The sequence below is a fragment of the Gambusia affinis genome, linkage group LG11 (assembly GCF_019740435.1).
Source record: "Gambusia affinis linkage group LG11, SWU_Gaff_1.0, whole genome shotgun sequence".
Taxonomy (NCBI): Eukaryota; Metazoa; Chordata; class Actinopteri; order Cyprinodontiformes; family Poeciliidae; genus Gambusia; species Gambusia affinis.
The window spans coordinates 2,135,504-2,162,053 of NC_057878.1; the positions used below are offsets into that span (position 1 = coordinate 2,135,504).

The 26,550-nt window shown below is 40.6% G+C and overlaps 1 protein-coding gene across 2 annotated transcripts in view; it reads left to right on the top strand.

The window, feature by feature from the left end:
- The window catches only part of itgb5 (integrin, beta 5), a 52,413-nt gene extending 27,544 nt beyond the window's left edge, over window positions 1–24,869 (top strand). Inside the window, exons 12-16 of one of the 2 annotated variants that reach the window (XM_044131088.1) lie at window positions 10,525–10,747; window positions 11,356–11,456; window positions 19,206–19,325; window positions 19,970–20,136; window positions 20,767–24,869. In XM_044131088.1, coding sequence (XP_043987023.1) covers window positions 10,525–10,747; window positions 11,356–11,456; window positions 19,206–19,325; window positions 19,970–20,136; window positions 20,767–20,856 — 701 coding nt within the window. In that variant the 3' untranslated portion in view covers window positions 20,857–24,869. Of the gene's footprint in view, window positions 1–10,524; window positions 10,748–11,355; window positions 11,457–19,205; window positions 19,499–19,596; window positions 19,612–19,969; window positions 20,137–20,766 lie in introns of those variants that run through there. The other variant, XR_006372049.1, reaches the window with a different exon arrangement.
- Window positions 24,870–26,550: the final 1,681 nt, after the last annotated feature.

Sequence of the window (26,550 nt, forward strand, 5' to 3'; positions counted from 1 at the left end):
GGTTTCCACTTTACAACGGGGATTCTTTAGTTTCGCTGATAGTGTGAGGCAAAAGCAGATGGATGTAAAGATTTACATCATAGCAATTGCTGCATCGCTCAGGCGGTTCCAGTCAGAAGCTGCTGACACCACTGATATGTCTGTTTTGATAATCAAGTGAGTTCTGGATCTGTGTTTGTTCCATGTGAGGAATAGAACGGGAAGTGAAGAGAGGGGAAGGGAAACCTTTCCAAGACAGTCCACAGCTGTTTTCAGAGCTGCCTGTGAAGTCCACAGTTCAGTCTTATGTAGGCCCCCAGAGGCCCCCAGAGGCTCCCAGAGGCTGGAGCCTCAGCACCTGATGGACATCATCACAGTCTAACATCCTACTGCCGTTATTTGTGGGCTGAAAAGAATTCTGGCTGTTTCCTTTATGTTCAATCCACACTAACTGTTAGTGTGGATTGAACATGAAATCCATTACAAAAATTCCATTACACAATTTCACAATTAATTAATTCAATTAACTCAGAAATGCAATTAAAGTCACACGTTGATGAGATTGTTTTACGTGATAAATTATTAAATAACACGCTGCACCTTCATCCTCCTACCACTTCCTGTCGTCTTTGTCTTTTCCATCAGTGGTAACAGACAGTTTCTGATCACTTGACTCAAGTGATGCAAAAAAGTGGTTCATCACGGTTTTGTGAAATACATTAAAACTACCTCATCCAAAAACCTTTTATTGATGAGCGTGAGTTTTCTCAAAATTGGTGTATTTTCATTGAGCAAATTTATTTTTGTGATTCAAATTTGCACAATTATGTGGTCAAGGGAAATGCATTTATTATGCTGTAGTTCCAACATTGCATTAATGAGAAAATCAATGTAGAAGAATGTCTGAATCCAGGATATGAAATCAGCTGGAAAGGTTAGAGATTCATTGGTCATAATTTCTTTGACCTACCACTTCTGATTTTAGGCAATTCCAATTTCTCTTTCAGATCTATAATATAAGAAACTCAATATTTTTAACCTACTCTGATATCATTGTTAAACACTTCACTTAGGGTTGACCAAACGTCCGTATTTCCCGGGACATGTCCGTATTTCACATCCTGTCCCGGGCGTCCCGGGTTTTTTTTTAGAAAGTGAGGAAATGTCCTGTTTTTTAAATTACCTTCATTGGACCATAAAATTTACGGGCACTAGGGCAAATTTAGTGCCCATAAATTTACGTACGTCGCACGGTGCTGCGTGTGACGTAATCCCTGAGCCGCGTCAGTATGGGCAGCCCTGTTCTTCCACACAAAATCCTTCAAGGTCCTCAAATGGCCCTTGTTGGCTGTTTCTCTGAATATAAATGCCTGCCACACCTTTCAGCTTTTCATTCAAAGGTCACTTTGTATCCTGTGATTATGCACTGCTTTGTCTGTCACACAGAATCCCAACGATACATGGCAGTCTGATTTTGGAAAGTAACAAACTGTTGAATCCTTTTGAATTCTCTGTAACTTTCCACTGTGCCATCGTGTCGAAACCTTTGGAGGTAAGAAACTAACCAGCTCCAGGTTTTGGCTGCGTTGTTGTGTTTCTTGTGAGTAATGTCAGTGACAGTCCGGGCATGCTGTGATTCAGACGCTGAGCACAAAAGCCGAGGTAAACAGTTTTCTTGCCTGCCAGCTATGTGTCGTTATTGCAATCCAAACCTGCCTGCTGCCGCTCAGGTGCTCTGCAGCCTGCAGCCGCTGAAGGAAGGAAGGAAGGAAGGAAGGAAGGAAGGAAGGAAGCAAGGAAGGAAGGAAGGAAGGAAGGAAGTCCTCAGCTACAGAGTATCGGCTCCTCCGTTCTCATCATGAACTCTTTTTGGCTCTGCTGTAGGGGCACAGCTTGTTTCGGCCTGTCGATTTTTTTTTTATTTTTATCAACACACATTTTCACAGCAGCTTCTTTCTCACGGAAGCCCATAAAGTAACACTAAGACAGACGTGTAGCGTTGTTTTAGCAGCCCTTTAAACGGGGACATGTCTTCCACAGACGTGGGACATAAAGTTCCTGTTTAAGAGAATATTTAAAAGTTGAATTGGACTATTTGTTTTGGTGTGGTTTAACAAGACAGGGTTTTGTTATCACTGTGGTTTTCAGATAACAAAGTTCCTTTTAGCAACTGAAGGAAAGATTGATAGTCTGTAAAGGCTTAATAAAAGCTTAATGTGTGTCTGATTTCATCCAGTTGGTCTAATGTGAGATTTGAACTATTGCCAGCTTGAAACTGACGACCATTGATGCTGCTGTGACTTTCTGATGTTTATTTGACGTATATTCAAGTGAAACAAGGAAACCTGTCATTGATCAGGATGTTTTGCTGATCAGGCAAGTCGATCCCTCACTGAGCTGCTTCTGTAGGACCTAATTAGTTCCTCACAGTTTTGCTTCAGATCACGCTTCTTGATGTGGTGGAGGTCTGGATGTTGGGTCTTTTCAACTCCATGATTGTTTCGTCAACTGTCCTAACGTTGCTCCCATTATTTATATTTCCCAATTTTCTATTCCGCTTTGCACAGAAATGCGCCTTGGCTGGTCCCTCCTATCTTTTAGATGGTGTGTAAGTAGCATCAGATCATTATTTGCCATGGAAACGTTTTGAGTCACTCTTTTCATTTGCTTCTCTGATCCTTTGCAGTTATCAATAATTTTTCAAAATGATTAAATGCAGTTAGTGCTCAGTTCAGTGATGCAAATCACACTATTTTATGCGACCGATGTTTTAAACAAGCACATTACAATTCTTCTTTTAAGAGCAGTTTTTGTGTTTGTTGTGCTCAGTTTGCTGTGCCATGTCGTCTCAGTCACACCTGAGCTTTCACAATGAAAAAGCAATAACCTGTTCTTATTGGCACTTTTTTGTTATCACAATAATTCCACAAAATTTTCTGCTAAAAGTTTAAGACCACAATGCCCATTCATATTATGCAAAGAATCGACTCAGTGACTGTGAGATCCCTGATCATTATCCCACCCCCACCGTGCCAAGCAGGATTCTTACTGAGGGGTTTAGTTTCAACAGAGCTTCCTCAGCCTGAGCCTCACTGCTGGGTTCTTCAGAAACATGGACCTTTGTTTTCAGAACCTCAGTCAAATCCAGAAGTGTGATTGGCATCACTAACAGCACACAATCCCTAACCCATTTAACCATGTTTTCAAATGTATTAATAATTACTTTCATTGAAGAAACAGTGGAATAAATAGTAAAAATAACAATATTGATAATATGGACAGTTTGGGGAGATTAAGTGTCAATATGTGGAAGTTATCGTGATGGCAAATAAAAAAAATCTAAGAAATGTATCACAATAAATGATGTAATAAATTCTCACCTTGTTTTCTGTTTTTCTAACTGTCCTGATGCGACCTCCTGTATTCACTGTGCTAACTGAGGCCTGCAGTGCATGCTGGGAAACATTTCATAGGTTGACAATGATTGACTCCAAGTTGTTGGAACTCTGCAACACAAAACTCTTTATTAGATCTGATCAGAGCAGTAAGGACAGACACAGTCTGGTTCCTGATATATGCGGGTGTATTTTTCCTGCGTTTGCCCTTTTTCAGATATGTTGACTCGTTGTTTTGTTTTGTTTTGGGTGCTGGTCGTCATCCAGACTGTGTGTTGGTTTCCAACAGGAAGTTCTCTGTTCCCTAAGTGAAGGTTTCATTTCTCCAAGCTTTTCTTTTTCTCTGTCAGTTTCAGTAGTGAAGTGTGACGGTGATCCTCCTCTGTGGCTCTGATACAGATCCATCAGTCACTTTTGAACTGTTTGTTTTTAAGTCATTTCTGAAGATCTCTGGTTTATGTGCAGTTCTGATCTTCTGCTAATTTTAAGATCATTTCCAGAACAGAAAGAGACTAGAGTTAGAGTTTCTAGACAGACTCTTCAAAATGATAACCGTTGTTTGTGTTCTGCTTTGTGAAAGTGGATAAACAGACATGTCTGTGAAAATATTGTTGCTTTTTATGATTCCTCTGATTTCTTTGGAAAGACATTGATGGAAGAAAATGTATTCATTTAGTTTCCTACCTGTGCTCATCAAATTGTAGAGCTTCATTCTTTGGCAGTAAAACACAGACTGTCTCTTACATTCTTGACACTTTATGTTCAGTTTAATAGAATGAAGAGTTTTAATGTTTTTATTTAACGTAGTGTCATTTCTGCTTGAATCTCATTCTATTCCTTAGAAATTAATTTTCAGTCTACTCTAATCTACTGTTATTTTTGTCTCGTTCCAATTCTTATATTTCAGATATGTACTTAAATTGAGGAGTTCATATAATATTCTCATTTTGATTCCCGTCAGATTTTTAAGTGTTGGCCTTGAAAGTAGGGTGGCCATTTGTCGTATTGCTTTTTAATAAATTGTGCTAAATTTCTTTGATACGATTGTTGATTTATTGTCATCATGATAACTTCCAATTAACGTTTATTAGTTCTCCTCTGCTTATTCAATAAAATTGTCAATAAATTTAAATTGATTTGAAAATTTGACTAAAAGCAGTTGCTGTGTGCAGTTTAGTGATAGAAATGTGTGCAGTCCTTCATCAGAAGACTGTTGCCTTAAAGATGCACATTAAAGATGGTTTTCAGGAGCAGTATTTGAGTGTGAGGGGTTGTAACCGCTGTGCCATGCAGTCACAGCGACACAGTCAAATAAAACAAGTAATAAATAGTTCTTATCACTTTTATTATTACCACAACATATTGCCTTTCTGGGTAGGCCGCCAGCAGGAACGCCGCATGTCTCTGTCCGGTCAGAGCAGAATATTTTCTATCCGTTTGTCCCTGAAGGAAGAGCAGTGATCATTCCTCCTTAATGAGACAAAATCAGAGCCACATTATGTCAGCTTGGTGGGGTGTTTTTCTTTCAGTCCTGTCTGCGAGCGGTTTATGGAAAAAGCGTCTTGTTTTTCAGCTGCACTCTGGCTGTCAGCTGTCCAGGCTGGCTCGGTCCCTCGCCTCCTCTCGCTGCCATGCCAGCATCTCGTTCTGCCTCCAGTTTTCTGGTGCGTAGTTGAAACATTTCTGTGTGACTTGGCCACAAATGTGTAGGAATCTCTCCCGGTCCCCAGAGGGTTGTGCCAAATGTTTTTCTCCATGACCCTTCAACATTTCAAAACGTCCTCTTTTAAAGAGGAAATGGTCTTCATTCCACGCTGCAGTCTGGAAGCCGTGATGGGAGCAGCTTTAGCAGAACTTTCTTCGTGTGTTTTTTCCATTGCGACCTGAAGTGAGACGAAGATTTAGAGGCCGGTCTAAGCCCTTGTCTGAGCTGTAATCGCCTCCCTCAGCTCGCTGTATAATTTAGTGTTTTATGGAGACATTGTTGTTCTGTCAGGCTGTCATTTCAGGGGCTCCTGCCACAGTATGAGCTGCCTGTCAGCGTCAGGGAGGGGCAGCCGGGTCCGTTTGTTTAGTTCGTCTGCTCTGAAATTAATGTGCGTAGCTCTCTGTCATTTGATATTTTTGCTTTGTTTAAATGAAGTCAGACAGAAACAAACACACCACACATCCTGAGCCCATTAATGTCCTAAAATGCTGCTCATGATGTGGGAAGTCTAAGTACATTTTAGAAAACGTCAGCTTTTGTTTGTCTGTAGGACCAGAATATGTGCAGTGAATTAAACAAACGAACAGATAGTGAGTACGTGGAGGCATCATTGAACTGAAAAGTGACAGCTGAACTCTGACCCCAGACCTTTAGAGGAGTTGAAAAGGAGGCTTGAAGGATGCAGAGCTGGACCAATCAGGAGGAAAGAGGAAGTTCAAACCGTCTCTTCTATCAAACATAGGATTGTTTTTCCCTTACTCCAGTAGGGGATACTAACCAAACAGCCACACAGATATTTAAAGCAGCAGTTTGTAACTTTTTATAACAAATGTTTTTTTACATATTTGTTTAAACCTTCACTATATTGTGACAGTACAGCATGAGACAGATAACATGTGACCAGATGGATCTCCTCCACCTCTTTCCTGAGACACCATTATCCTCTGAAACCAATCAATCAGAGCCAGGAGGAGGGGCTTAGTGCTGTCAATCATTCTCACGCTGCTCAATGTGTTTATGGAGGAAAAATAACTTCCCATTGCAGGAAAACCATTTATCCACTGCCATTGGCGGCTATGCTAACTAGCGTTTCCCAGAGAAAGGGCCTCCATCATTCAGTCCATATGAAACATGTTTTAGATGGTGAGCACCTCTTCTCTTTGCCTCTGCTCTGTGTTAACCTAATCATGTTGGTTCTGTGTGAGTATGTGTGTTTCGCCATACAAGTTGTTTTCACGTCTGCTGCTGTGTGAGTAGCTGCTGAGGCCTCACAGCCGATGGCCTTCAGGATGACCGGTGCCGCGTGCCGGCTGCTGTGTTGGCCTTCTAGATATTGATACACTAAAAGTATTCACACCTTTAACTACGTCTTCCTCCTTAAAATTAACAAAGTTTTCAACTTCTAACAGAAAATGAAGAGTAAAGGAGAAACAGTGAAGCCAGAGCTTTATGGGTCCAATAGAAGACGAAGTTTCAGTAAAACTTGGACTCATCAGTCTCCTTCTGGGTACTTCAGTGGTACAATCTATGCTGGGACATTTCCCAACCTGCACCTGTTGACCTACAGACTGGAGATAAAATTGAACCCATATGAGGAAACATTAAAATATTCAGTGAACAGTCAGAAGTAAATTAACCGTTTGACAAGTTAGGAACTGTTTTTCTCCTGTCTGCTGGTGGATCAGTGTAACTTCATGTTTGTTTTAGAATATTTCATTTTATATTTTTACATCTAAATTGTCTTTTCCCTATAGTGGATGTGGGATCTACTTCCTGCTCAGCTAGGTCCTTTTAACTCTTCTATATGTTCACCATAAATTACCTGAGTGTTGCTCCTCCCAGCTCTATCTTTTGCATTGCTCAGAATCCAAGTTATAAATTACTAATGGGTCAACTTTTGACCTGGGACTTGTCTTCCAGTTGAAGGTTTCCTCAGTAGGTTTTGTATCTGCCTGGTGCAGAGAATTTAAAAATCAATGTCCATTCCTGCAATCTGGCAGAAACAAAGTGACTCCTGTTTACACTGAGCCTGTTTTCAGTGGAACCGTAACATTTTTGTTGCGATCCAGTCGTTTGTTTACACGTCTCTGGAGGTAAGGACTCGTTTAGAAAGTGCTGTTACGATACACAGTATGGAAGCCTACTTGACAAACTAGCTTTAACTTTCCAGCAATCAAAATGAACAAAGTTTTTGTCACTGGACCAGAGATTTTAGTGCTGAAATTTATTGTTACTTCCCGTAAGCCTACTTGTGTATAAAGGGACACTAGAGCCCACAAAAAGACCCCCTGGAGGGGTGGGGGGAAAAAAAAAAGAGATGTCAAGTTCCTAAATATTGTCATGTGAAGCACCAGTCGAAATTAGCAGAAAGTTTTCCTCAGATAACTTCAGTGAACTTCAACACAAAGCAGAGATGTGCAGAAATATGACTTTTTTTGACAGATTGATGGCTAGAAAGGAACCTCTGGTCATATTTTCTACCTTATTCCAAGGGTTTTACTCCAACATGCAGAATGTTCCACAGGAAAGCCTCCCAAAGACAGACTGCTTCCCTCTTCTCTCCGTAACGTTTTGAGTCACCCTGGCGAACGCTACAACACCACAAGCATTTCAAAAATCCTCTGCAGCTTTTCCTAAGAGCAGGACAGAAGGCCAAGATTCTGAGTGGGACTGGAGAAGTTGGAGGTTACTGCCTTCAGTTTTTCTGTGTACACACACACACACACACACACACACACACACATCGATTAGAGCTCCCCTGCAGGAAGTGTGAGCTCTTCTCATCTGCAGTGGGAACCAACCGACCCAACATCCAGACGCCGTGCTAGCTGCCACATCACACCAGACACTCTGCATTCCTGATGAGGGTTACTCAGTTCAGCACGATGACCTAAAACTTTGTAGACCAGATAAAGACATTTTTGCACATCCACTCTTCCCCCCGTTGGTGCACATGTTTTCTTCAGTTGTGCACAAGTTTGACATGTTGGATATGAACTTTGAGAAATCCTTTTTTGCAACTAAAGTGTCTTAACGGCTCATTTCCCCTTTTACATAAGCTCCAAATATTTGCATAAGCCTGTGTAAGTGTGCTTTTGAAACGCATGCTGCGTCTTGGCAACAAATATGCATTCCCAGGCTGCAGCAGGAAAACATGAACTGGATTCTGGTCCCATAACTGTAGGGTTTTACGCAGGCAGTGTGACTTACTATACAGGCTGTAAGTCAGTTCATGGCTACCTGATAACTCAGCAGGAGGGATGCCAGCTACACACTAAGAAAGGATTACTGCCGTCTTTGGTGTTGGAGCTCGTCTGTAACCCTGCAGCGCTGCAGAGTTTCTCCCATGCAGGTGTGCAGCTTTCTAATGCCAATGGAACAAGTACATTTTCATCAATATTAAGAAATTATTGCAGCTCCTATATTTCAGCAAGCTTCTATATCTTGCTGAAAAGTTACTTATAACTTCTCAGTTATAAGTAACTATTTTCAGTATTTGCTTATTTCAAATGCATTGATTTATTTGTGCTAGAAATTAGACCAAAAATACTTGGTAAGATTTTGTTTTTGCAGTGTAGCATTTTGTTTGACAAGTATGTTTTACAGATTCTAGCAGATTTTTGACTTTTAAATGTAGAAATGTCCTTGCTTTTTCTAAAAACAAATAAAAAAAACAGTTTTATGGCGGATTTACTCAGTTTTCTTTATCTGCAATAGGCCCAATACGCTGTCATACAATCTGATGTGATTCATGGGATGCAAAAACTATTTTGTGACATTTGACAAATTTGATATGTCTGAAAAACCACAAAATCTATCACAAATTTAGATTTTAATTTTTTTTAAATTGCCTTATTTGTATGTATTTTTGAAAATGCAGAAGGCTTTTGTTGCAGGAGATTCTTTAGGTTTTCGGAAAAGTGAGCAATAAGCATTTACCACCATGGTGAATAGTATTTGTAGAACATCTCAGTGTTAATTAACACTTAAAAGAAGAGCTGCAAACGGAGCCTGAGGTCTGTGAAAGCGGCTGGATGCCGATCACCTCCCCCACACGTCTAATAAGCACTGCAGTGTTTATGGACTGCAGGGCTGCTAGCAGCTAGCCTGGACTTGTCCATGTGAAAGCAGCTGAATTTGCACTCCTTTCATCCTCTTCGCACTTAGAGGCGTAAAACCTCATCAACCTTCTGAGTGCCCAAACAGTCGTTTAAGGTCACATTCCCACACTGGTGCCATTAGTCAGCCATATGCCGCTCATCCTGGCGGCCTTTGAGCAAAGACTGGGAGTGGTGCAGCAGACTGCCACGTTAGAAAATAACACAATAATGGGCCCACACTCAGTTTTTCCTCCTAAAATGTGCACAGCTTTAAAGTTTCGGTGCAAAACTAAAGTTACAGCATGTCTGAGATTCCAGACAAAGTGTTGCTTAACGCTGACCACTCAGCTGATGGTCAGACACAATACTTCCTCCTGAAAGCAAGGAGTCCCTGACCTCTTTGTTTTTCCTCCTCCCTGCCCTGCGGCTGCACTCAGTGACTAAATGTTCTCAACTTTTAGGAAGATTCTTGGACAGAAGCAGCAGCCACTCCTAAACTGTGATTTAATTCACAAGTGATCCACATCCTCCATAGGCGGCACTCCTCTGTTGGATCAACCTTCCATGTGCTTCTAAGTTCAGGATGTGGAACTTTGGGATAAAGTGTGTTTAATCTAAATCCTCATCCAGCTTCTTGTGTGACACAGAAGAACCCATAATGTGACTAATGGAGACTGAAGGAAATCTGTTTTCTCCAGAATGAGCATGAGAAAGAGTTCTTGAAGAATCAGTATTATGAAAAATGTACCTTTTTTAGCTTTACATCATGTTCTAATGTTGTTCCCTTATCAAAAAAAATCCTGGAGCGATGCCTCGATTCTTTCATGCATGTTTGAGAAATCCTTCAGTCTCCTTTAGGTGGAACATGCATCGTTGGAACAAGTTTGAAAGAGATTAGTTGCTGTGTCTTGGTGAATAAAAGCCCACCTGTAGGTGGTGTTTAATGGAAAAATAACAGGGTGTTGCCCTTCACCCCCATAACCAACAACCAACCAACTGCACCTCAGCAATGGGAGACCTGTGGAAGTAAAATATCTCCAATGAAATAAAAGAAATAAGCAAGCAAAAAAAAACATGAGGATTCCAACCTGGTTTAGCTGCAGATATTATATTATATTATTTCTTTTACTTATCTGGAACAAAAGCTGTTTTTAGCTTTCTCCTGAGTGTTAATCAGCTGACAGTGTTTGTTATACAAGCCAATAAGATGCTTTTTATTCCATGGTAATGAAAATAAGCTAAGCCAACAAATAATTTTAACTTAACAACAAAGCACTTTTTGCACAACTTTAAGGTGTTTGGTCTCAGACGGGCCTTCTTTAAGGCTTCCCTCTTGTTCCAGGTCATGGAGAATGCCACTGTGGGGAGTGCAAATGCCACGCCGGCTTCGTGGGCGACAACTGTAACTGCTCCACGGAGATGTCGCTCTGCTTCTCGGACGACGGGAAGATGTGCAGCGGGCGAGGGAACTGTGTGTGTGGCCGCTGTCAGTGCACCGAGCCGGGGGCGTTTGGAGAGACCTGCGAGAAATGCCCCACCTGCCCCGACGCCTGCGGCACCAAAAGGTGGAGCTCACACACACACACACACACACCGAAAGAAAATATACCCTCAGTATACCGCTGTGACACCAGGGACTAGTTTGGTCAACAGGCAACAGGAGTGAAATATTGATGACAAAGGGTCCATCTGAACAGGCCAGGCTGGATTTTCCAGTTTTATACTGAGTAACTGACAGTTACTGGAAGTTGAAATAGTTTTGAACAAAAGCACTCTGTCATCATCACACATTTTCCCCAGAGCAAGTTTAGCAAATATACATAATTTAGATAAATTAGAATTACAATGAAAAGAATTTCAAAGAGGAAAATTGGTAAAAATTGAACTGACCTAAAACAGAAGGTTGGTCTGATTTAATTTCAGAGAGAAGAAAAAAATTTCTTTGACTCGGAGAATATAAACTTTTGGTTTTAACTGAATGTTAATTTCATATGCATTTGGTCATTAATATTTGGCCAAAATGATCTATTAGTGAAATGTTAAAAGCATTTGTCCATTCTTTTAGAATGATGTTAGATACTAGAGTCATTTTCTGGATTAGCAGTAAGTTTGGGCTCATTACTGTGATGAGTTTTTATATGTGAACTTTGACCTCCCCCCTTATTTGCTCCAGGGAGTGTATTGAATGTCGGCTTTTCAACTCGGGGAGACTCGCAGACAACGAGACCTGCCAGCGCTTGTGCAAGGATAAAATCATAACTGTGGAGAGCCTCGGTGGGTAAACACACACACACACACACACACACACACACACACACACACACATCCTTGTACTTCTATCAAACTTTGTATTGACTTCCATTCATTTTAGTACCTCCACTTATGTCTAACCCAGACATTTCCCCTAACCATTACTACCCATTACTAGTATATTCATAACCTTAACCAACACCTTTGAACCTAACTAGTAGAACACATTCCAACTGGGAAAAAAGAGAGAACCAGGAAAATGTCTTCATGCTCCACAAATGACCTTCCTTTGTTGGTAAAGGGAAACGGTTATTATAGCCCTCTATATATACAGTATAGAAGTACATGTCCACACACACACACACACACACACCATCTAGAGCCATGGAGAAACAGTTTTTGTTTTTGCCTCTATGGTGGGTAAGTGTAAATTTATGGCTGGTTGGTTGGATGACGTTCGTATTTGCCTCTGGCTCTGCTGTTGCCAACCTGTACAATGCTACGTTCACTTTGTGCTTAAAGGCTTGGCACTGAGGTTGCAGGGTTTGTGAGAAGATCAGAGCTGCTGCCAAGAGTCACAAACACACCCCAGATATGACTAAAGCTTCCCAGAAAACAGTCGCCGCCGCTGCTGCTGCTAGCACTGATCTAAGAGCAACATTTGGTGTGACACAAAGTCTGAAGTTGAATGTTTGGTAATTGACACAATGGTCAATCACCAGTCTGACATACTAAAGGTGTTACCATGGAGATGAATAGAGTTGAGAAGGAGGAGAGCAGAAGTAGAGCATGGAACCAAACCGGAACAGAGAGCCATGTACAGCATGATCACTTCTAACACTATCGCTAAAATAAACATCTGACAAGTTGCTTTGGCTCACTGACCGTCACTGAGAGGAAACTGACCAGGAAATTCCAAACAATCTGTAAGTGTGTTAAACCGCACCTTTCTCAAACAAGAGTGAGAATGTCCTGGTTAAGATGAGGTAGAAATCCCTGATAAGCAAATCAAGCCCTGTTACTGTGACTTTGAACTCTTGAAAGACTCACAGTTGACTGCTTAATGTGAGGCTCAGTGATAGCAACATGTTTTTCATTCTCAGGGACCATTATGCACGCTCACTTCTAAAGCAAAGAACATAAAACTGTGCCTGTTGTTACAACTCCACTCATTTAGTTTGGCTCTGCTTACAAATGTAAACATAAATACAGTCAGCACTTGGGGGAAATCGGCATATTGTTGTCTGAGTAGCAGCTTATTCCACTTAAGAGTACCGTAAGCTTAAGGGCACTATAGTCCCTCCACCATGTAATCCCCCAGAATGCATCTTGATCAGGTGTCCTGATGTCAGTCGACTCCTTTTCAATACAGAGGAGTTTCTAGTTCCTGGTGGATGATGGAGCTCCTCCCTCTCTAAGGCTGTTAGTTCTAACCAACTGCATCTGGGATCTGGAGTTTTTCAGGTGAGGGTTGGGAGGCAGACTGGTGGAAGGAGATCTCTGTATTCACCACAACAGGCCAGAACGACACCCAGACTCCAACAAACAATGCTCCAGTCTGTCGATACATCGCTCAGTCTTTTGTCCTGTCACGGTTTGTCCTTGCTGCTCCAAAACCAATATGGTGACGACTAAATGCTGATTGTTGGGATCTAAAGCCAGTGGGTGACATCACTGCGGCTGCTTCCATCGTTTACCGTCTGTGGTTTCTTCCTAATTTCCAGCCGACTTTTAGTGGCTCAGCCTCTAAGTTTAGCTGTCGTCTCCCTTCATCGTTGGTCTTTTATTAAGATATTTTTATCCCCAACATCTATCTAGCTGTGCTGTGAGCTCATAGATACAGACAATAAAAATATGATCACAATGAATAAAATCAGAGCTGACTGTAATCTGAAGAAGCCTAAGACTAGAGCAACTCAATTCTCAAGCGTCACACTGATCACAACACAAACATGTTTGCTGGTTTCTCAAAATGGAAAATAAAAGACTCACATCTTCAAAGGTTTTCACAGCCTTTGCTAAGTACCTTGTTGAAGCCCATTTGGCAGTGATTATTAGCCTGTTGTGTATTTGAATGGCGGCTGGTGTTTAGTATGCTTAATACAAAGCACTGTGACATTTATAGCCTGAGCTAATTTGCAGTGTGTTTCACCAGATGGACCTTTAACCACACAGATGTTTGACTATATCAACAGCAGAGTAAGAAGTCATACATTACATCATCCTAGAACTACACAGTAAAACGATAAAACAAGGGAGCAGAATGTGAGCAAAACCAGGAGGAAATAATCAAGGTTGGCTGTAACCATGGCTACAAACCTGCTTCCTTTTAAGATGCTCTTTCTTCCTCAGTTTAGAAATGTGCCAGTCAGAAATCGTGAGGAACGTCACATGTTGATGGCTTTCACAGCCTCAACACGTCTTCAGGATGCTTCTAGAAGCCTGTCACAGACTTTTTTTAGGCCTTTTGTCTCCTCCCAAGCTTAGTCATATGAGCAGCACCAAAAGCCATTTGTAGCATTTCCCAGAGATGATCTGTTCCATTTAAGTCCAGGTTTTAGCTAGGCCACTCAGGGATATTCACTGAAGCTTGTGCGTTCTCTCATTGGCTTCGTCTGAGGTTCACAGCATTCTTAAAGAAACTTTATACATCTGGTTTCAGATATTTTACCCACTATGCAGACTGGTTCTGCTAAAAAGATGCATCCTCACAGCATGATGAGCCACCACCATGCTTTACAATGAGGGATGTTGTTCACCAGGTGACTAGTTCCTGTTTCCTCTTCAGGCATGATGCTTGGAGTTCAGTTCATAATGTTCTATTTTGGTTTCACCAGAAAACCTTTCACACCAAACTTTTCTGAAAACTATTCTTCTTCTGGTCTGTGTTCAAGATGCTTCAGGAAAGTTTAGCCATATTAGCATGAAGCTAGAACTGGTGGAGTGTGTTAGTTAAAATCAACCGTCCGGTTCGTTCTCTTAACTTGAAAAGAAAAAACTTGGATTCCTGGTAATCTTCTGACCAAGGCCGTCCTTCTTCATAGATAAACACTTCTGGTTCTAAACTTCTTCCATGTACTAATAATGAAAATCACAATGACCTTCAGGACTTTCAATGCTTCCTTTTTGCATCCTTGTCCAATCTGGTCTCAGTTCTTTTCATTTCATTGTTTGGTTCGGTTAGTGGATCTACCTTGTAGTGTGTGAAATAAGACAGAAACTTTTAGTGTTAGTCTTGGAATTGTAACTGAGGACAACAATCCACAAGTCCTGCTGGCTTTCTGACTTCCAGTTGGAACACTGTTCTGGTTGAATTTGGTGGAGATCCAAGTTAAAAAAACAAATGTTAATCACTTTTTTTCCCTAACTTTGAAATATTCCTCTGACCCAGTAATAATTCTCTGTCTTCAGCTTTCAATCCATACAACTTTACAAAAGTTGGAAATCAATTTTAAACACACCACAGATATTGTGTGAGTGTTGCTCAGAGGTAAGAACAAACCTTTGTCAGTGCTGCTTTAGGAGGATAAAGTGGTCTGTGGTGTGTAATCAAGAGGAAGGGTCACTAACCCGAAGCAAACCTTAGAGAAAGAAGATCCAAACAAACCCAGTGACCCGGTCATCTGGGAAAGCGGAGAAGTCCTCAGGAATTCTTTTCAGTTCCTTTTTGTTAATGTGAGACGGTTTGGGTCGTGACCGTTCGTCCAACTAGAGCTGACTGATGAAGCCGTGTGAGTAAAATGTTGAGCTGCACCGGTTAGGATTTTACCCACCGATACCACTCTCACTCTGGGTTCAGACTCTGGCCTACTTTGATTTTCAAGTTATACATTCACACTTTTCCTTAATTGTTCATTTAAACCAACAATTAAAACAGCAAACATCAACAATAAAGGCTAAAATGTCATTTTTAAGGGCGTAACAAGATCTTGTGATAATAAAATGCTGCAGTATTTCTTGTCTCACAAAACTCCATCAGCCTATGCTGTTATTGTAAACCCTGGATTAGAAGGGAGTGCTTTACAACTTGCACTCTGTGTCTAATGAAATAAGAAAGCAGGTAGCTCTGGACTTGTCCTGCTATTTCACAGTCGACAGGCTGGCTAGCAAAACGCTGTTACATAAACACCAAAGGAGTACGGAAGAGGATTAGGGCCACCGAAAGAAAAAAAAAAAAAAAAGAACTCTGACTTTAAAGTCAGATTTTTTATTTATTTTTTTTGGTGACCCTAATCCTCTTCCGTAAAAGGAGCCTTCAGAAGTGTTTAGAAAGTTTTTATTTGCAGGAGTTTTGGTTACTCATTAGAAAAAACATATTGTGACACAGAGACAGAAGAAATGTGATTTTTAAGCACCATGAGAACAACATAGTCAGCTAGCTGTTAGCCACTAACATCGCTAAATTGGCAATTCAACTTTTAGCTTGAGGAATCTGGTGAAACGTACAAACATATTAAACTGATTAAACTTGAACATGGACACTGCAGAAAATATTAACTAGTCCATCCGGTTAAAGATGCTGTATAATATGGTTTGAAATTTATTAAACTTTTACCATTTTTATTTCTAATTTGGAAAAAATTGTTAAAAACTCACCTGGTCTGACTCTCATGAACCCAAACTTCTGGTGAGCTGGTTGTATTTCTACACCTTCAGTAGTTTGGAATCCAACAGAACATTAGTTTACAAATTTCTTCCCATTTTACACCAAAGTTTATGCTATAAAACTTTATTTTAAGATTTTCAGTAACTCTCCAATCACCCTTCAGAGCTGATTGGTCTGTTACTGTTTAGTTGGTTTATTATAGTTGAGTATGAAATTATATATTCAGGATAAAATATTTCTTTGCCCTACTTGTGACAGGGATCTCAGAAAAGGGAAGTAAGTCTTCAGTCATAGTTCTTTTAATTTTGAAAGGCCTGATGAAGAGTGACCACACATAACCAGAGAATATTTTCCTGTTATTATAATTCCACACGAGTCTCTCTTTAGTTGCGCTGTTGATGTGGCTCCGGCTAAAATGAAATGTTTTCTGCAGACGTCAGCCTTTCCCAAGCCTTAAATGTCTCCAGCTTTTATCTGATGTGAGATCTCCCCTTTATATTCCTCTATCCACTTATTAGCATTCACCAGTATTTTCAGCTTTGATGATGAGAATGTACAGGTATCCTGGGATCATGCGCATACTGGGAAAGCTGTAGTCATCTAATCAATCTCACAAAGCCCAGTATTTGCTAAATAGTTAGATCTCAGTTAGAACAGTCTGCATTCAAAGACATCACTACTCTCATCCAGACCCAAAGAAATGATCCAAATTAGCAATGCAGACTCTACCAAGCAGCCTTTGATAAACTCCCCATCAGAGAGTAACTTACCATGTCTTGCAGTTTTGTGGGATGTTACAAATCTGTTCCTAACTGGTGAAAAGTGGAGCTTTGTCAAAAATCCTTGTTGCTTTCTCAGTTTAGCTAGCAAGATCTGGTATACCCTCCGAATCAGTCAAATTCTTGCACATTTACTCTGTGGCACTTCAAATTGTAATCCTTAAACACAATTGAGTTCTCTACACAGAAAGCACACAGCTTTGCTCTCAGTTTCAGCAAAGAACTATTTATACTTAAGTAAAAACTCTACATCAGTTTGTCTTTTCTTAAAGAGACAGTAAAATCTGCTTTTTTGAACTTTACATCATGTTATAATGTTATTCCTTCATCAAAAGTGTTACCTTAACTAAGAAATCCTTCAATCTGCATTTTGTACAGCTTTTTTCCAGCTGTGCAAAATGCCTGAATGAACCAATTTCCAACTTGGAGATGCAGCTTTAGAGCTTCTGCCTCCTGTTCAACCCTCCCCCTCAGCTCCTTCAGACTAGTCAGCAGCAATTAGCAAACACCTGCTGTAACATCTGCTGAGCTCATTAGAGGAGCTACTTCTCAGAGCAACGCTGGTAACATTGTTAAAGGATTAACAGAGGAGCCATGTTGTGATGACTTCATAAAGGTGCAGTTTCAGAAATATCAGAAATTTCTTAGACATGGAGGCCCAATTTCAAGGTGTTAAATTACAAATTTCAATTTGCTTTAAATTATATTTAAAATATACAACATTTTTATAACAACTGAAGGTAACATGGATACTTTATTGTGCCATAAAATGGCACTATATACTACCTGAAAAATATTAATACTACCCCTTTAATGTTAGCTGACATATTCAGATAGTAAAAGCTAATGTCTTGAACACTGTTCAGCACATTTGCCAAAGGGGTTATGTACACTGGTAATGTTGGTAAAGCAGTAGTTTTATTATATGTTGTAGCAGCTACACAAAGTAAAAAGATTTACTCTTCTACTACAAACTCAGACGGGCCGGTCCAAGGTCATCAGGTGGTATCTGGTTTAGAAGATGGATTGAACACTCTTAGTTTGGCGTATTTATTACATCATGAACAAAGATGTCAGGTGTCCCACTGCAGACCCTCTCCACCTCTCATTGGGTTAAAAAGTTTCATCCATTCAAAATCAGACCACAGACCTCATCAGTCACCTGTATCCACCCACTGAGCAAACACACCTGCTGCCAGGCTCCGCCCCTCCTTTCTCTATTCTCAGTAAGCCAGTGGGCGGAGCCTGAACCCGGCCAGAGCAGAGCAGAGTGGAGCTGTCTGATGTCCTTGTCCTTCCACTCCTCCCATCCTCCCAGCGGTGGCTGGATGTGTCAATGTTCCCACCTTGGTTTGTGAGCTGCGCGGCGCTCGGCTGCGTTGCCGTTCAGAAACATTCCACTGCGACCCGGCGTGGCCCCGCTTCCAAGTCTGACGTGTCTCTTTGCATTCCCCGCTGCTCCAGCCATCTGAGCGGCCCTAATGAACTCCACATGTACGCTCTGGATACTTTGTGCATGAGATAGAAGAGGAGGGCCGAAGAAATGGAGGGAGGAGGAATGGCCTCACCCTCCCTCGTGAGGTTTGGGGATAGACTGACTGAAAACAAGGGCATCCACAAAGTCAGCGCCGCCATCAGGGAACGAAGGCCTTGTTTGGTAAAGCTGTGACCTCACAAACCATCAGGCAGTGTTCAAGAATCCTCCTTCTCCTTTATTCAACACTAAAGGTGAAAAAATATATAATTCCCAGTCCTGGGAACTCTGAATGGATTCAAAAATCTATATATAAAAAAAAGCTATTTAATGTGTTTATTTGTATGTCTATGTCTCTACTATTTTGAGTGCACTTCGTATTGCTTTACAAGTCCACTGGGCCACCGGAGAGGGCCGTCTCACTTACTGTTTGTATATTTTGAATCGTTTTTTTAAAATGTAAGGATGCAGCTAAGAAATCTAAATACTGGTTATAGAAGTTACAGAATTGTATCCACTATTTTTGTTTACCGGTAAATATAAACTGATGGAATTTGGATAGAAGGAAGTAAATGTTCTGTTTGTTTACGCCGTACTTTCTCGTCAGTCACATCATTTAAACAGACACTCCAAACAGTTTGAATAGAACAACTGGTTTCTGAATTAAAATTTGTTTCTGAATCAAATCATGACCTTAAAAATTGGACAGGAATCACTAGACTGAGAAATGTTCATGTCTCATGTCCGCTAAGCAGCTAAACAAACCAGAAACCTGCTTCTATGAACATTTGCCATGAATGAACCTTTTTTTTCAGCTTTTTGTTTTGATCTTGATGTTTTCAATTGACTTCATTTCCTCTCTATTTATATTCTGACGAGTGACACTCCTGTTCCTATCTTCCATTGCTGTGCAGAAAACGAGGACCCTGCAGCGGTGCTGTGTGTGTATAAGACGGAGAACGACTGTGTGATGAAGTTCACGTACCTGGAGCACGCCAGCGGACGCTCCATCCTCACCGCGCTCCAGGAGCCGGGTCGGTGTTTCACTTCGGTCAACTAAAACTGAATGAGTTCTGTTTTGGGTTTTCTGTCTCTCTTAAATGTTTCAGATCAACAAACTGAAACGACCTGCGTGAATATGGAAAGCAGTTTTCAAATCAAGATTTTATTTCTTGAAGGATGAAAAGTTTACCGAACCAACCTGATTGTATGTGAAAATATTATTTTAATTTCTGATTGTTCCACCATTTGCCTGCTTCATGTTGTCTGGCAGGGTCTATTTTAATTTTTTTTTTTCTGCTACAGACTAGGCTGTTTTCTACAGAAGAGGATTAGGGCCACTGACAGAAAACAAAAAAATAACTTGGACATTTTTTTCCAGTCCTACAGTTGAAACCAGATATTTACATACACCAAATAAAATGTTTGGTTTATTTACATATGCCAAGTTTTTTTTTTCTCACTGATGGCTGTGAAATCAGACCAAACTTCTCTTGATGTAGAACATCAACTTCAGGTCAGGTTGAAACTCAGAGTTTCTTCTAAAAAAAAAAAAAACCTGCCAGATGTTAAGTCTGTTACCGTGGAGATGTATTCAGATTTATCAGCCTATCATTAATCTAAACATGACATCTTGTCTTGTTTTGTAACCTGTTTGACTGGACGACTCCTGGCACAGAGTGTGGAGGTGGTCCGTCTGCCTTAACGGTCCTACTGGTTGTGGTGGGCACCATCTTACTGGTGGGAGTGGTTCTGCTGGCCACCTGGAAACTGGTCATCACCATACACGACCGGAGAGAGTTTGCTCGCTTCCAGAGCGCTCGGGTCCGCGCCCGGTACCTCATGGTAAGGAAGACGTCCCCAGTCTTTTCTAACAGAGTTAGCTTTAGCTAGCATGAACTGCTTTCTGACCGTCGTGTTGGACGGTCAAACAGTCCCTACCATGTGGATGTTCACGTCCCATTTACAGTAGAGTCAACATCCTGAACTTAGTGGAGCTTGATTAAAGCTGCAGTATGTAACTTTTACAGATTTTAACTTTTCATGTTGTGACAGTTTATTAGACAGATGATCAGTGTAAGAAAACTGATTATGCTACGACCATGCTAACTAGCCTTAGCATTTACGGTAGTTTATGTTTTAGTAAACCAGCTGTAATGTTGCAGAGAGAAAGGAGGAGGGTGTGAGCAGCGTGTATACAAAGATGATTGACAGCACTAAAACCCTTCTGCTGGCTCTGATTGGTTGTTTCTGACTGGTGTATTTCTGCTGTTAGCACTGGGAGAGGGCCGAGGAGTTTAGTTTTCTTCACAGACTGTCTCATATTATCCTGTCGCGTCATACTGATCATTTTCTTTACTTTTAATTTTATGCAGGAATCGTACTTATTGATTTTTCTTTATACTTGGTCTTTATACCTCTGTATTATTCATTACTTTTTTAAAGGTTTTTTTTGTTTGTTTGTTTTTTTCCCAGGCATCCAACCCTCTGTACAAGGACCCCATCACCACTCACTTTGCAGAAATGGAAACATTTGAGAAGTCTTTTAACGGCGGGGTCCACTGATCCCTCTGCACGGGACACGGCAGGACCGGTCCAACACACAGATCCCTGAATGATGGAGGACAGCAGACTGAACACACCCCTCCCTCCCTCCCTCTGCTCTCCACCCGTCCATGCTGCTGACAAACGATTCAAACGAACCCAGAAGACGTTGAGTCTGTTGTATTTCTGTTCCTGAGGAGATTCAAACCGACGATTAAACTCAGAGCGTGGAGCAGACTCAAACTGTGGATGTGCAGCTTACACAAGATAAACTCCTAACTCCAACAACATAGAGCAGCATGTACTGAACAGGATATTGGCTTATATTTCCATATTTTCAGAAATACTAAAGACACATTTGAGAAATGAGCTCTTCACTCAGCAGGACTCTGATTTGCTGCATATTACTAGCTTATATTTCTAAAGAAGGTTGTAATGATTATTTGATACTACTAATATTTACTAAGCAACAGATGTCTTACCTTAATTTTGTACATATGGTGTTAAAATGTCTAATTCTGTAAAGATTTGTTTGGGTTGATCACATGATGCAGTTGCACTCTTGTCTGAATAGCAGGGCATTAACAAACTAACACCTGGACATGAACAGACTGCACTCATGTCCCTCTGTGTTGTCGATGGGAACCAAACTGCCACACCTCCAGTTCAAAGAGAAGATCCAATCAGAATTTAGCTCCCAGTTTTTATAAAGCTTTATAAAGCTTCTATTCTGGGTTCCCTTTAAGAACTAAAATGCTCTAAGACATAGGTGAGCATTGAACATATTTCCCTCTTGCCTTCCTGTTGTGATCATGTCATCTACAAATGAGGAGCAGAGGTGATGGCCAGTCAGAGAGTTGATGTTTTAAACTGGCCGTGATGTTTGTAATTAGCTATTCACCAGTTAGAATGAAAAGTGAAACCAGAGCACCGTTGCTGTGCTCCATTCAGCCGTCCCGTTACTTACTGACGTCTTGTTCTGTTTCAACACATCCTGTAAAACGTCTCCGTGCCTCTTCTGACTTTAGTTTGAGCTTTCTTTGCTCAGTAAAGGACCGAGTGTGGTCGACCTGAAGTCCAACTGTCGACTCGTGGTCACATGGTTTCAAAACGTTCTTTTTCTCACACACCCTTCAAAGTCCACAAGCCGCACCGAGCCAAGTGAAACCCCTCCTGCTGTAGGATGGTGAACACAGCCATCATGTCAGAGAGGATTGACTATTACAAGTTCACAAGTTCTGAAAAAATAACGACTGATGAGCTGCAGTATCTTTATTTTGCATGTTAATGGGAAGAAAAGAAAGATGGGACTTTAACCCATGGCTATGTGTTTATGTACTTCCTCAGTACCTCAGAAGATCAAATCCATCCTGCTTCTCTGGCTGAAAAAGCAGCTTCTGGAAGTTCAGTAGTCGGAGCTACACAACATTGTTGTCCCAGTGCCTTTCTGTGTAAATAACCACAAAATTCTTCTCTGCCTGCAGAGTGCAGTGAAAGGTTTTCCAGGGGGGTTGTGACAAGGAGGGGTGGACAACATCAGACTGAGAAGAAAATGAAGGTATTATCGTCACACAGCGACAACAACGAAAACTATTGGCCCAACCACACGGAACCTTTAAGAACAACCAGAGAGTTCTCCTTATGGCGACCTGGAAGTGTTTACTTTTAGTGTCTTTACAGATGGGGGGAAATATGGGACTTTTGAAGTTCTAATAGGCGGTCACAGGTTTTCCTGGCTATTCTGGTCACCGGATGAATTCCTGGTGGATCTCTAGGTCAGAGAAACCTCTTTATGGTTACTGAAAACACATGTTCTATTATTTTTAAAAGTTGAGTCATTCCCAGTTGATTCAGTGTGCGGACTGCTCTTCTTTTAGTCCTATTGTGACCCGTCTGCTTAGAAGGGAGGGAAGGTTTGGATTCTCTCGTGAATTATTGACAAAAAATTGCAATCAAAACTCTTTGCAGAATACAAATTACAGTGGACAGAGTGCCTAGAAATGGTTTGCTTCAAGTCTTGAATGCATTTCTCTTGTCTCTAATTGACCATCCTACATAGAGTCCTTCGGCTTACAGATAGTGTGCAAGTCAGAACTTGCACATACTGATGGAATAAAGCCTTTACTTTGCCCAGGGAATCCTCTATTACAACAGTAGCCAAAGATTCTAAATGACTTGTAGTGAGAAACACAGCCAAGAAAACAAATTAGGTGCCTAGTTAATCCAAACAGAAACCTTTGATTTGGTTGTAATTGGGTCACCATGTAGACCAGCATCTGGGCATGTTAATGAATTAATATCTAAGGAGTTGAAATGACTAAACTGAATGCAACAAGGTTTAAATGGTTTCAATACGAGTTGACTTGTCATGTGACAGGAGGTTCCAAAGCATCAGTCAAATCAGTGAGTGGAGGTATTGCTGTTGAAACACGTTTGACAGCAATAACAGCACCATTAGGTTTGGTACGGGGCCCAGGAGGGGTTTGGTGTGTGTGTTGTCACAGAGGAAGCAGTGGGTGTGTGTGGGACACGCATATCGTCTTCCACAGTGTTGTAAAGGTACAGCCTAGCAACTGAGCTTCATGTCAGTTTAAACTCTTAAATACTTTCAAAGATCATTATTGTGATGTCATTTTTATTAATAAACCTTAATTGCAGAGATCATGTGTATCTGCATTTCCATTACCAATGAGAGCAAATCTTTGTTAATGTTCTGCTAATGTTGAAAAAAACACAATTTTGCAATTGTGGTGTTTCATTAAAAATTATGGCAGCAATAGATGTAAACAGTTAAGATATACATAATTCAGCCATGGCCTAGCGCGCATCATCTGTCAGCCAATCAGAGATGTCGGGGTTTTATTCAGGCATTGGAGCAACAAGCTACTTGGGAGCGGCTATGCATGTCTCGTTGGGGAAATTGTATTCGGCCATTTTACAGAAAAGTTATGGGTTCAACACAATAGAATGACACAACTTTGCACGTTGTCCAAAAATAAAAAACCGTTATCCTCCTACCACGTCCTGTTTGTGGTTTTCGCCTGTAGTTGCATGCAATTGTTGATGACATGACCACAGCCAAAAAAAACAACCTCATCTGACTCAAAAGACATATTTTTTCTGAAATTTCCTTGGTTCCGTTAAGCCAATAAATTTTTGTAATATCAATTTGTGCAATTTCCTGGTTAATGGAAACGCAGCTAGAGTTTATCACTGATTTGCTGTTTGAACCTGTTGACAGTTGTTGGTTTGTACTTTTTGGATAGAAGAAGATTAAAATTTAGTTAATTAGTTGAATAGATCCAGATTTTATTCATAATTTTTTGGGGGGGATAAAGACGAGCTTTGTTTGCAGTCCTGAATGCAGAGATGATTCAATGTTCAAACAATTATGTTGTCTATTTCTGTGCTGTCATCTGTTATATGAATACCACACATCCTCCTTTTAGTAAATGTATTTCCAGTATCACCAGCCTTTTGCATGACAAAGGATGTGGTGTTGTTGCTGAACTTGTACAGCTAGCTGGGTGGTGTTAGCTGTGTTTCCATTACAAATATGCACAAAACCTTGTCGATAATATGCTAATGCTGAAAAGCATTTAAAATCACTTGAAAAGTCATTACAAAACACCCAGCCACTTCCTGTCATCTTCTTTGACGTTTCTGCCAGTAGTAACATCCCGCTGTTGATCAGGTGACTTGTGCCAAATGAACAAAATGTTCCCATTGCAGTTTTCAAAATACATTTATATGGCCAAAAATCAGCCTCATCATAGCTCTTTTTTTTTTTATTATTCCCATATTTTAATTAAGCAAATGTATTTTCATAATTCCAATTTGCACAATTATACGTTCAATGGAAACACAGCTGTTGTGTGGGAGGGGGCTTGTAAATATTACTTGAGAGTGCCAAATGGATGGCTGTGTGTTTTTATTAAGAGTTTGTCTCCTGGAACAGAAAAGTTCTTCCTGCAGGGTTCTTGAAGACATGTCCACACTCCATGTTGATGTAACAATAAACGGCTCAGTTCAAACTCTTGTCTGTCTTCCGGTCTACATCTTAGAGATATGAGCTTCATTTTCCTCACACTTCATATTTGTGCAGCTCTATTAAAATGCACACAGGTTTATGGTTGTAATGTGATAAAACGTGAAAGATCTAAATTCATTCCATTGAGTCCAAAATTATTTCCACCCCTGGCAGATTTAGTCAAAATTATCTTCACTCGATTGAAATGAGAGGCTGAATTTGAAACCCTGCACTCTGCCCTCTTGGTTTAGAGAGACTTGGTTCTAGAGGAGAAAAGCTTTAATCGTCCATCTAGACAGCGATGTGCTGATGAGGAAGAGGAGGAGGAGGAGGAGTGACAGCCAGTTCAGAAAGAGTCGACTGAGGCAGAAAGCGGTTTGGCAGTGGGAAATTTGTCGGAAGCCAACAACTGCAGCACAGAGCAGAATCTGACCTCATTAACACCATCAACATTTTTAATGATCCGTCAGCACAGAGCTTAGGGGAAGGACACAACACCGACTCTGGATAAAGCTGCTAACAATGTGGAGCATGTAGGAGGAGGTTATTATTATTAATCTTCATGCATGTCATTTTTCTCAAAGCTTTTTCCAATTGTAATCAATTCCCTCTTTAGTTCCCATTTAGATCATGAGCTCAAATGCAAACTGTCTTTTAAATACTATAGATGAGCTGATGCAGCCTGGGGCTTGATTTAACTAGATCACACACATCAATGGTTCCTGGAGCCTTTTATTAATAAAACAAAATTTATTTATTGTAAACTACTTTGAGTTATTATTGCCTTTTCCTTCATCAGGATGACCTGTGTTCTTTCTGCAGAGGGAGCTAGAAACAACACACACTCTACTCTTCTTGTGTCTGTCCTCCTCTGTGTGTGAGAGAGTTATTGCAATGTTCTGCCAGCTAACATCACACTCCCAGTTTCCTGTGTTGCTTGCTAAAATATGTATTTTTTTTATTTTTCAGTTCCTTTTTTTCATTATTATTGGAAAACTTCCCTTAGTGTGTTTTCTCCTCACAGCGCCTCTAAAAAAATGCCTGCTTAGAATACAAACGCTTTACATAACAGCAAATGGAGAAATAAGTCAGTAAAAATGTAAATTTTAACGAAATGAAGCACACATGAAATATTAATTTGTAGTACCTCTAAAAAGTCAAAATCATGCATACAAGAATTAACTCAACTGTGTGAAAATCTAAAACTGATCCAAGGCTATTATGAGTTTAGGATTGGACAGAATCATAAATAATTATCATCAGCCCCATTAAAGCAGAACTTTATGTCAGTGTTCTGCTGCAGTGATTGTTCATCAATGCCAAAGAGGAAACGCATCAGCAGTCGCCATCAAATATCACTGCCTGACAATCTGGCAAGGGTTACGAGGCCATTTCCAAACAACCAGACCTCCATTATTGCGAAAGAGGAAACCGAAACAGGAGTGTGTCCCTGCAAACCAACATGTAGTTAACTAAAACTACCTGAATTAGATGAACGGTCCCAAAGAAATTAACTGTGCTGCAAACTACAAGTTACCTGCTACTGACAGTCATGTTAGTGGAAGGATGCTCCATCTTAGTAAACCTAATGCGGTTTACTCTGTTCATTGGGAATGAGGAGGTAAACACAAGTTACCCACAATAATTACAGAGAAATACACAGCATTCTACTGTTTTTTTTTTTT